Raw genomic sequence first — 12,951 nt, 5'->3', positions numbered from 1 at the left:
AAATAAAACTCAAATGTATAAATATAGCAGGCCAAGGCCAGAAACTGACCGTACCGGCGGTTACTGATGACTCAAGCGACATTGAAACTGAAATTTTTCTACTTTTTAATGATAATAATTCATAAGTAAGCTGGCTTTTTTTCCGTGCAGTACAAAGTTTACAGTACAAACTAGCAATTTTCTGACGAGATACGCTCAATAAAAAGCATAAAATATTTAATTTCAATGTAACGGTAAGTACTTTTCGAGTTTGCGATAAAGAGCACGCGAAAATGAGTTGCTTGGGCAGAAGGATGCAACAACATACCATATATACGTATGTAATATATAATATATAGTGAAGCATCAGACGTGGTCTCCTGCAGTTTTTGGTGGTCAGTAAATAAATTGCCGGTTCGTGATTTCACTATTTTTATGACAGCAATTTTCTTTCGTAAATCATGAACGAAAAACAAGCACACACAAGGATCACACCATTACAAGTAGACACACACAAAAACGAACATGAAATCATATATTAAAACTAAATTGAATATTTGTAACATGAAATTAAATTAGAAATGAACGACGGTCAGCGAAAATAAATAAGGCGAACAACAACAAAACAAACACCAAAAAATAGAATTATGGTCACTTGACCACAGACGCTGGAGGCAAGGGCAGTGTTAGCGTGGACAAAGCGCGCACCAACAAAAGTGGTGACAGAAAGTAGAATGAAAAGCAAAAGAAAAGCTAATATTAACTAAATGAAAAATAAAAGGAGACGGGGTGTAGTACTACGCTGCAGAAGGTTAGCGTCAGACTCGGGGGACCGCAATTAAATACAGTGCTGCATGCAGCAGAAGCAGCAGCAGCGGTGACCACATTTAATTATGTACTGTTGGCACTGTGGCGACTGTGGGGAGTCCTAGCACACTCATTTAGCGCTGCACTACAACAACAACTGCACACCAACAACAACAACAAGACTGCGTCCTGTAATTGGCGCCTTGCGCTGCTGTGGCAAGTGGCAACTCACTCACAATGCTCGCTTCGCTTAAACAACTAACTGTAATATGGCATTATTTATGGTGTGGTTAACGGTGCTTGCAGTTTGCTCTTCTTCACTTCTTCTTTTTGATTGTGTGTTTGTGTGTCTTTTTATAATTTTTTGCGTTTTCTTTTTGGTTTTTTTTTTTTTTTTGCTGACAACACAGACAATGCGAAGGTCAAACGTGTTGCGGGGATCAGCTGCAAGCGTGCATTGTAAGTGGCACAGACTAAGGGAGCGTTGTGTAAATGAAATATGCAATGGAATTAAAGAAGTGAATAATTCCCAAAGCAGTTCTCTGAATTACTCGGTTGTCTGTTGTAGCAATGGTGATTATAGAAGACAAAGAATTTCATTAAAGGAATGAATGAGTTTAAATAATAATGGTGATAAGAGAAAACCAACTCAGACTAAGAACAATTATAAAATAGCATAAATAAAAATACTTTGAAATGTACTGGGATAATTCTAAGTTATAAAATAACAAGTAAGGTATTGGTGTAAGTTTATTATAACAGCACTATGGGGACTAAACTATGATCTAGACCGATTTCATCACTATATTGTGATTATTAAGGCTAGGTTTGTACTAAAGAACATATTTCCACGAAATTTCGACAAGATAACACTCAGTTTGATCCATATATTCGACACAAAGTCCTCTAGAATTACGAAAATATTTATAATACACTAGCAGACCGCTCCGGATTCGCGCGGGTTCAAACAAACATTTCAAAAGTTATAAGTTTTTACACACTTATACAGACTCTCCCATAACAATGTTTTTATACTCTCGCAACAAAAGTTGCTAAAGAGAGTATTATAGTGTTGTTCACCTAACGGTTGTTTGTAAGTCCTAAAACTAAACGAGTTAGATATAGGGTTATATATACCAAAGTGATCAGGGTGACGAGTAAAGTTCAAATCCGGATGTCCGTCTGTCCGTCCGTGCAAGCTGTAGCTTGAGTAAAAATTGAGATATCTTAATGAAACTTGGAACACGCGTTCCTTGGCACCATAAGAAGGTTAAGTTCGAAAATGGGCGGAATCGGACCCCTGCCACGCCCACAAAATGGCGATAACCAAAAACACATAAAGAGCTATAACTAAGCCATAAATAAAGTTATGAAAATAAAATTTGGAACATAGGATCGCATTAGGGAGGGGCATATTTGAATGTAATTTTTTTGGAAAAGTGGGCGTGACCCCGCCCCCAAATAGGTTTTTTATATATATCTTGCGGTTTGCAATAAAGGTATATAAACCAAACTTTCTGCAGTCATTTCTTTTCGCCGTTTCCTTACACAGTCCAAAAATGAAAGAAATCGGATAATAACCACGCCCACCTCCCATACAAAGGTTAGGTTGAAAATGACTAAAAGTGCGTTAACTCACTAACGAGAATCGTCAGAAACACAAAATTTCACAGAAATGATAGCAGAAGGAAGCTGCACTCAGATCTTTTCACAAAATGGGAAATGGGGGTGGCATCGCCCACTTATGGGTCAAAAACCATATCTCAGGAACTACTCGACAGATTTCAATGAAATTCGGTATATAATATTTTATTGACACCCTGATGACATGTGTGGAAAATGGATGAAATCGGTTCACAACCACGACTACTTTCTTTATAACTCACTTTTGAATTCCATCTGAATCCTTCAATTTATAACATATACATTAGGAACCAATGATAATAGGGAAATAAAACTTTACACAAATACAGTATATGATCTGTGGCATCACTTGTGAAAAAATTGTCGAAAACGGACTATAACTTTTCAAGGCCCCAGATATCGAACATGTTGAACTCAGCGCCTAAGGTTAAATTTTAACCGAAAATATGGGTAAATCTCTCAACTAATTTAATGTAATTAAGAGGAAATTGTTTTCTTCCAATAGTGTGTCTCTGTTCCAAAAATTATTAAAATCGGGTCACAAAATCTCTTAGCTCCCATATACATAATTATAGTTTTCGCAAAAATATCATCCGCTAGCTCCCATATACCTAATTAAGGGTTTTTCAAAAATTCGTTGGGCTTTATTACGCATATATGTATTGGTTAATATGTGATATATCTTAGCAAAATTAAGTGAGCGTATAGTATTGGATATAGTGTACCTTGCTGGTGAAATTGAATGAAATCGGTTCAGGAATTACCTCAGCCCTCATACACTATATAGGACGATTTTCGTTATTCTATTAAACTTTATGCCGAATTTATGGGTAAATTTGTGCGTTATCTTAATAAAATTTCTTCAATAAATTGCGAGAGTATAAAATGTTCGGTTACACCCGAACTTAGCCTTTCCTTACTTGTTACTTTACCGTTTCTTGCGTGGGCTCATTTTAAAAAAGTAAAATAAGGAAAATTCGAACATTATATTATATTTGCAATGAGTTAAAATTTGATTACGGCTTCTAGTCTTTGGTGTCCGTTGCCTTTCTCTCTGATTATGAAGCCATTGGGAACGCTCAGAGTTCGACGACCTAGTGCGAGCTTGTATATTTCTATATATATATGATCCGTACTAGACTCTCAAGCGCGTACTTGGGAGGTTTTGAAATTTTGTTCAGCAAGCAGCTGACTTCGACTCCCTCACGCGATTGCGTTGCTAACATTACATTCAAGCTCAGTTACTTTTGCAACCATATTTTACATATTGTGTGATATATACCGTATTAAGCCCACCGGGGCTTCATATGTAGAAGTTCACGCAAGTGAGGAAAGTTTCTGATTGCCATTCACTTGGGAGTGGCCAGGAACGATTCTTTTGCATATGACTCAAGCAGCTCACGACTTCCGGTTTTAGACCAAGTATCCCCTGGGTAGCTAACAGACATCCGTTTGGAGGCGAGCTAAAGTGAGAAGGCGAAGCCCGCTTGTGCGGTTGTGCGTAGGGCTTGGGACCCACCACATAAAAACGAATAACCAGTGAATAAGAAACACAGGCCTCGGATGAGAAACCCCCCTTTTGATGACGACCACGGCAAACGTATAAAGGACTATGATTTGAGGGCATGCACCTGGAATGTCCGGACTCTTAATTGGGAAGGTGCCTCTGCCCAGCTGGTTGATGTCCTCATACAACTAAAGGCTGACATCACCGCCGTCCAAGAAGTGCGATGGACGGGACAAGGACGGAAGAAGGTGGGTCCTTGTGACATCTACTACAGCGGCCATATAAAGGAGCGCAAATTCGGTGTTGGATTTGTGGTGGGAGAGAGACTACGTCGCCGAGTCCTGGCATTCACCCCGGTGGATGAACGTCTTGCCACAATCCGCATCAAAGCGAGGTTCTTCAACATATCGCTGATTTGCGCCCACGCCCCAACGGAAGAGAAGGACGATGCGACCAAAGATGCTTTCTATGAGCGCCTAGAACGCATCTATGAGCGCTGCCCCCGCCACGATGTCAAAATCGTGCTTGGCGATTTTAACGCCAGGGTGGGTAAAGAAGGTGTCTTTGGCACAACAGTCGGAAAATTCAGCCTCCATGACGAAACATCGCCAAACGGCCTGAGGCTGATCGACTTCGCTGGGGCCCGAAATATGGTTGTCTGTAGTACCAGATTCCAGCATAAAAAAATTCATCAAGCAACGTGGCTGTCCCCTGATCGAAACACGCGCAATCAAATCGATCACGTTGTGATAGACGGAAGACATGTCTCCAGTGTTTTAGACGTGCGTACGCTCCGAGGACCAAACATTGACTCGGACCATTATCTAGTAGCAGCAAAGATACGCACTCGCCTCTGTGCAGCAAAGAACGCCCGTCAACAAACACAAGGAAGGTTCGACGTCGAAAAGCTGCAATCACAACCGACAGCCGAACGATTTTCTACTCGACTTGCACTCCTGCTCTCTGAGAGCACTCATCAGCATCTCGATATAAGGGAGCTGTGGAACGGCATCTCAAACTCATTGCATACCGCTGCAGCCGAAACAATTGGTCTCCGGCAACGCCAAAAAACCAGTTGGTACGATGAGAATTGTCGTTCCGCAGTGGAGAGAAAACAGACTGCCTACCTCGCAACGTTGCGATCGACCACAACACGTTCGGGGTGGGATAGATATCGAGAACTGAAGAGGGAAGCGAGACGCATTTGCAGACGTAAAAAGAAAGAGGCCGAAATGCGTGAGTATGAAAAGCTTGAAAAGCTGGCCGACATGGGTAATGCTCGAAAATTTTATGAAAAGATGAGGCGATTAACAGAAGGTTTCAAGACCGGAGCATTATCATGTAGGGACCGAGAAGGTAATCTGGTAACGGATGTCCAGAGCACACTGGGATTATGGAGGGAACACTTCTCCGACCTGCTCAATGGCAGTGAAAGTACAACACCAGGAGATGGCGAACCCGATTCCCCAATCGATGACGATGGAATAGATGTTCCATTACCCGACCATGAAGAAATTCGAATAGCAATTACCCGCTTGAAGAACAACAAAGCGGCGGGGGCCGATGGATTACCGGCCGAGCTATTCAAATACGGCGGCGAAGAACTGATAAGGTGCATGCATCAGCTTCTTTGTAGAATATGGTCGGAAGAAAGCATGCCTGACGATTGGAATCTTAGTGTGCTCTGCCCAATCCATAAGAAGGGAGACCCCACAATCTGCGCCAACTACCGTGGTATAAGTCTCCTCAATATCGCATATAAGGTTTTGTCGAGCGTATTGTGTGAAAGACTAAAGCCCACCGTCAACGAACTGATTGGACCTTATCAGTGTGGCTTTAGACCTGGAAAATCTACAATGGACCAGATATTCACCATGCGCCAAATCTTGGAAAAGACCCGAGAGAGAAGAATCGATACCCACCATCTTTTTATCGATTTTAAAGCTGCCTTCGATAGCACGAAAAGGAGCTGCCTTTATGCCGCGATGTCTGAATTTGGTATCCCTGCAAAACTAATACGGCTATGTAAGCTGACGTTGAGCAACACCAAAAGCTCCGTCAGGATCGGGAAGGACCTCTCCGAGCCGTTCGATACCAAACGAGGCTTCAGACAGGGTGACTCACTATCGTGCGACTTCTTCAATCTATTGCTGGAAAAAATAATACGAGCTGCAGAACTAAATAGAGAGGGTACAATCTTCTACAAGAGTGTACAGCTCCTGGCGTATGCCGATGATATTGATATCATCGGAAGCAACAACCGCGCCGTTTGTTCTGCGTTTTCCAGACTAGATAAAGAAGCGAAGCGTATGGGTCTGGTGGTGAATGAGGACAAGACGAAATATCTCCTGTCATCAAACAAACAGTCAGCGCACTCGCGTCTTGGCTCCCACGTCACTGTTGACAGTCATAACTTTGAAGTTGTAGATAATTTCGTTTATCTGGGAACCAGCATTAACAACACCAACAATGTCAGCCTTGAAATCCAACGCAGAATCACTCTTGCCAACAGGTGCTACTTTGGACTGAGTAGGCAATTGAAAAGTAAAGTCCTCTCTCGACGAACCAAAATCAAACTCTATAAGTCGCTCATTATTCCCGTCCTGATGTATGGCGCTGAAGCGTGGACGATGACAACATCCGATGAGACGACTCTTGGGGTTTTCGAGAGAAAGGTTTTGCGCAAGATTTATGGTCCTCTAAACATTGGCAACGGCGAATACCGCAGACGATGGAACGATGAGCTGTACGATTTATACGACGACATTGACATAGTTCAGCGAATAAAAAGACAGCGGCTACGCTGGCTAGGTCATGTTGTACGGATGGAAGAAAACACTCCAGCTCTGAAAGTATTCGATGCAGTACCCGCTGGAGGAAGCCGCGGAAGAGGACGACCTCCACTCCGGTGGAAAGACCAAGTGCAAAGTGACCTGGCTTCACTTGGTGTTTCCAGTTGGCGCCAAAAAGCAAAAAGGAGGAATGAGTGGCGCGCTCTGGTGGATTCGGCTATAATCGCTTAAAGCGGTTCCTACGCCAAATATATATATATATATATATATATAAGCCCACCGGAAAATAGAAAAACCTTATCAATTATCCATTTTTGAAACAGAACCACATTATTATAACGAAATTATACCCTCCGAATTTATATAAATATCTGTGATATCATAAACGACCTTGAAAACTTATAGCCCGAATTCGACAATTTTTAGATGATAGATACCACACCTCCGAAATAGTATTTATGCAGAATTTTATGCTGATATCACTGGTGCTTGCTTGATACATTATAAAGCGAAAGATTGAGATGGAATTCAAATCTGTGTTATATGAAAATTAGGCGTGGTTGTATAACGATATCGCTCATTGTCAAACTGTAATATTAGAATATCAAGAATATTTTACGAACCGAATTTCGTTGAAATTGGTCGAGTAGTTCTTAATATATGCTTTTTGACCCAAAGGTAGGCGTCGTCTAATTTCCATTTTTTATACCAATTTATGTACAGGTTTCCAGTACCATCTTCATTATAAAATTTTGTGCTTCTGGCATTTTTCGTTGGTGAGTTAAGGCACTTGTAGTTGTTTTCAAGATAATCTTTGTATTGAAGACGGGTGGTGAAGGTGGTTTTCACACTGTTTAATGAAATACCAAAGGAAAATATCGCCAGTTCCGATATTTTTGTAAATATATATAAAAAATAAAAAAATAAAATAAAAAAATAAATTTAAACAAAATTGTTTTTCCTTATATATATATTAATAGTTTTATATGATAAAGCACTGAAATAAAATCGTGTGCAAAGAGTAATAAAACAATATTTTAAAATATGAAATAAATACCGACAGTAGGAAATAATTGCATTGCATGCAAAACTACAAAAGAGTGATAATTTACGCCAAATAGTAGTAAGATCTGCATGTATGATATATATGTGAAAGCGGAAGGTCAGCTTTGCGGTCCTTGCAACAAATTGGTTTATGATTTATGGTTGTATGAAATTGTTGACATGCGAAAGTAGATAAAATCTAACACAAAATTGCGATAAACGCATATATACTTAGTATAATATATGGTTTAATAAATATACTAAAAAATATTTTCTACTTTTTTTTTTAATGACAATGAGAACCAAGTTAAAGCAGATACCTCAAAAATTTTGCATTAAACATAAGAGCACAAACTGCTCACCTTCCTAAGAATATATGCTCTTTTATGTAGGAAACAAAATGCAAACCGCACAAATAAATTGTTTAACACAAGCAATTAGTAGAAACCACAGTGCAATAAATGCCAATAGATGGTAGACCCGACCGAACGAGACAGACCGTCTTCGTTTTATGTAAACATAGTACACACACACGGAGGTATTTCTATATAAGCACTTATGTATTTTGCTATTTTGGAGAAACACTGCAAAGCCTTTGCTCAACTAATTCTGCGGTTTTTCTTAGCTTTTATCGCCCGTTTATTTTCGAACATATTTGCGGTCTTGCTGCTAAATTTAATTTATTGACTTTCGAAACAGTAAAAGTGCTAAATATTTTTACGCGAATTTGAGTGTTACGTGGTTGGCTGGTGTGTTGGGATATTTTTAAATAGATATTCACTTTGTGAATTTACGAAATGTTTTCTTGAGAATTATTGAAATGGGGGATGTTTCATAAGTTTCTTCATTTCCTCCACTTTCCACAAAATACGGATTATATATTGATTGACAAAAGAAAGAGTGGGACAAGAGGGAAAAGTGTGATTAGAAAATGTTTTTCAGTGTCAGGGATAAAAAATTACAGAGGAGATTAAAATTTGTATCTTCATTAATGAATTTTTGGACATTTTCAAGCACATTTTGGCCCTACTAGGACAACATGTCTCAAAAACCGTTTTATTGCTTAAATTATTGAGAAATACGTCTTACTTTGAAATTATTAAGATTATATATTCCAGAATAATTATTAAGTTCTTATTGTAGAATAAATTATAAAAAATCCCGCAGATTTAGAAAACCACTAAGTGCTGAAAGGGTTAAACCTAATATTCTACTTTATGTTTTTTCAACTATATTTATATTGTACTCACCTCCACTTGATCATTTTCACCGGCATATTCTAAATTTGTAAATATAGTCCATGTATAACGACGACGCATCTCCATGCGCGCTCTGTATTTTCGATACCATCGTTGGATGAGCAAAGCTGCTCGCAAAGCTGAAATTGAGAGAGAAGAGAGAAAAATTGATTAATGAAATAAAACAAATGATAATTAAGAGATATTTGATTTGTGTATATAAATTATAATTTTCTTTTCTTTCTAATAAATATATCTTACTAATATTACTTGGTTCTTAAAACTGAAAATTTTGAGCTCCCGAAGTCTACCTTAGCAACAGGTAAAGAGAGGTAGATTGACTTTACTTGACTTATCAAACTTACAAAAACTTGACTTATCACTTTACAAAAATTACAAAGCTTTAAGTGGAGGCGTTATGAACCAACCCAACGTATTTAAAATCAAGAATACATATAGTAATGGTCGGAAACCAGCTGTGACTTGCTGCAGATGTTGTATAGAATTATTTTCAAGTAAAAAATTACTCGCGGTGTTCTGAGGAGAAGCGAGACCGTTACCATGGAAAAGTTCCCTTTTAAGTAACATAAATGTAACATAACTGAATTCTCAACTGAGTGCAAGGAATAGACTGTTGGAAACTTGACTAAAAATTTATTGTTGGAATCTGGACAAAAATCAAAGTGGACTATCTATACTCTAGATTTCAGACCAAAAGTTAATTAAGCAAACTAATGTACTGGACAATGGTTAAGGACGTGTAGTACAGTCCTCGGCAGCCTTAAAAGAGAACTGTACATACAGATGGCTTTAAAAAATTGTAATATTGTAGGCAGCTGGTAGACAAGGAAGCAGATCTGATCTAAAGATGAAGGTATGAACAGTGGAATCAAGTCTAAAAAATACGTCTTCAATCGTTCACTTTGCTTTTGAGGTACCAATAATGAGGTTATTTTGAGACTAATATTATGGATGCAAATAAAGAAAAGAATGGATGCAATTTATAGTTCGAGTCAATGTATGATGTTCTGGACAATGGATAATGACGTACAGTGGCTCCTCGGCATTCTTAAAAGAGAACTGTACCTACAGATGACTCAAAACACTTTGAATGTTGCAGGCAGCAGGTAGACGAAGAAGCAGAACTGATCTAAAGATGATCAAAGTAGAGACAGTGGATTCAAATAATTATTAAAAATTCGTCAACACTCCTTCACTTCCATTCTGAGGTACCAAATTGAGACTCGAGACTAAAACCATGGAAGCAAATTAAGAAAAGAGTGGATGCAATTTATAGTCCTAGTCAATATATGATATACTGGACAATGGATAATGACGTACAGTGGCTCCTCGGCATTCTTAAAAGAGAACTGTACCTACAGATGACTCAAAACACTTTGAATGTTGCAGGCAGCTGGAAAACAAGGAAGCAGAACTGATCTGAAGATGATCAAAGTATGGATAGTGGATTCAAGTAAGTATTAAAAATATGACTTCTATACTTCAATTCGATTTTGAGGTATCAAACTGAGACTTGAGACTAATATCATGGATGCAAATAAAGAACAGAGTAGTTTCAATTTATAACACTAGACTATAAACAATTTTTCAAGGACTGAGAATCGTTCTTCGATTATTTTTTAAGTGGCATCTGCTGGCGGAGTTGATAGGGTAATGCTTCTCAGAGAAAATAAAAATTACTTTCTATAATACAGTGTGTACGAAAAATGTTGCATTTTAAGTAAAATTTTGTGCTGCGAAAAAAAAACCTTAAAAAGCGTCACTTAATATTTGGCGCATGACCAAAGTGTCAGCGAAATTTCGAAATAATAAATTTAGCTTTCACGACTTCAGTTCAACTTTGCAGCAAATAGAAAATGCGTGTAATTGAAAAGTGCAACAACGCAATATACGCAGCAAAACATAAATAACGCAGGTTGACAGCGCACTTTACGCAGAGTGTAGTTGAATATTTAAAAGTAAAGTAGAAACTGTAGAAAATTTCGAAACAAAGTTTTTGCAAAAACAACAAAAAAATACTAGAAAAAGCGCCAAAACAAGCGTCTGCAATAATATATTTATGGAAAAGACACTCGTTGTCAAGCTTATCAAGACACCCTCACGCTCGCTACAACGTCAGCGCTGCGCTACACAAATCACTCACTTGCTCACACCGTACAACAACAACAATGCATATTTATTGCCTGCACCCTGGCGTAGAGCTCGAATACTTAGGCAAGCAGGAAAATCGCAAACTCAGCGTGATTAACAAACTTCTTGCTCGCGCACTAAGCCAAGCGGTCGGCACCCAGCGCACTCCACCGGCAACGTCTCCTACATCGCCTGCTTGCCATTTAATTTATATGTTGCATGTACGTTGACAGGGATAATTGAAATTTGAGCACTTCGCTGGACCACGCCTGCAGTGACAGGCAAGTTTTGCAGGCGTTGCAAGCGTGTTGCAAGCAGACAGCTGATCAGGCAGTTAGCGAAATGAAAGTACTCTTGCATATTTCTATATGTGCGAGTGCGTATTTTATGGCTTTGTTGTTGCAATATTGCATTGGCGAAGGAGTGCCAGCTCTTCTCTCGGGCACTAGTTATAAAATTAATTATAGATAAATTCCTTTTATAGCTTGGCACCAATTACATTACAATCAGCTGTCCAATGTGGGGCGTGGCGGTGTGCGTAATTGAATTTTTGTGTAAAATCATAATGGCATTTATTCCGTAAATGAAAACTGTTTTCCCCTTCGGTTATTGCTTTCACCGTTTTGTTACAAATTATATTAGAAAAGTAATTTTGAAATATTTGATAACTTTGATGTAGCTATAATAGTTGTTTGGTTGAAGTAGTTACGGGTGTACAGAGTATTAGCTAAGCTTCTTTGAGGGTGAAGGTCATGAAGCTGTAGAGTAGTTAATGGAGGTTCAAGTGAGGTGAGATTAGGGTCTTTTCGCCATTTGGTATATACGTGGATGCATTAGTAAAAGAAAAAAATGTGTATTTTAGACATTATTCTCCGTACTGCCCTTTGAACTAATAATTTAAAAAATAAGTTTTTATAAGGCTCGAAAATTCTAACAAAAGTTTTAGCATAATAGTGATAAGGTTGTATTATATTTCAGATAATGAGTTAGGGATGCTCAATGTTCAACGATAGTAGATATTATCAAATGCAATAGGAAAACTGACGATTTATAATTGGTATATTATGCAGAATTTTAAAACCTCGAACTCATAGTGTAATGATTCCAACTCTTTATTTGAATTATTCTCGACATATAATTATGCACATAGATATATATTGGGTTATCGGATGATTCAAAACCAAGGGTCAATTAAGTGAATAATATTGTATGAGTACATTTATTAAAGTACACTACTAGTTTTAGGGCTAGTGAAGGTAAGATTAGGTCAGGTTAGTAGGCAGATATCTGCATAAGCAGGAAGCACTTGGACATTTTTGAGCGCTGAACTTTGTGAAATAAAAAAAAACAAACTTCTAATAGATCAGAAAGACCCTTCTTCTTCTCTTCAAATTTCTTGAGTGGGCTAATGTCAATTCTAGCCAATCCAATATGGACATTGGAAGATGATATGTTTATATGATTCCACCTTGCATTCCTCCAAACAGCCTTGACAACTCGCATCTGCCAGGAACACATCTATGATAGCGCCGAGATGGACCTTCCTTAGAAAAATCAGTTCTATGCTCCACTGCGGTCCAAAAGGTTGTTGCAACACAGGTGCTAGTTCTTGTCCAGCTCTTGGAGAGCTTATGCGTTGTCTATATGTCCAGCGTGCGCAAATGGACCATGGAGTGCCCACCCGCCCCATTCTGATGTTAAATGTTGTTAGGGTACCTTTTCTGGCAAGCTTGTCCGCTTTGCAGTAACCAAGGATTTTGCGGTGATCGGGTACCCACACAAGTCGGAT

The 12,951-nt window shown here is 38.6% G+C and overlaps 1 protein-coding gene across 3 annotated transcripts in view; it reads right to left on the bottom strand.

Annotated features, from left to right (window-relative positions):
* LOC105208828 (serine/threonine-protein phosphatase rdgC) overlaps window positions 1-12,951 on the bottom strand; it is a 91,163-nt gene that overhangs the window by 34,468 nt on the left and 43,744 nt on the right. For all 3 annotated transcript variants that reach the window (XM_011178894.3, XM_011178886.3, XM_011178904.3), the window contains exon 2: window positions 9,024-9,151. In XM_011178894.3, the coding sequence (XP_011177196.1) occupies window positions 9,024-9,151 (128 nt within the window). The remainder of the gene's footprint in view (window positions 1-9,023; window positions 9,152-12,951) is intronic.

Source organism: Zeugodacus cucurbitae, chromosome 4 (assembly GCF_028554725.1).
Source record: "Zeugodacus cucurbitae isolate PBARC_wt_2022May chromosome 4, idZeuCucr1.2, whole genome shotgun sequence".
Lineage (NCBI taxonomy): Eukaryota > Metazoa > Arthropoda > Insecta > Diptera > Tephritidae > Zeugodacus > Zeugodacus cucurbitae.
The sequence above is the reverse complement of the archived record's forward strand: the minus strand, read 5'-3'. Positions and strand labels throughout refer to the sequence as shown.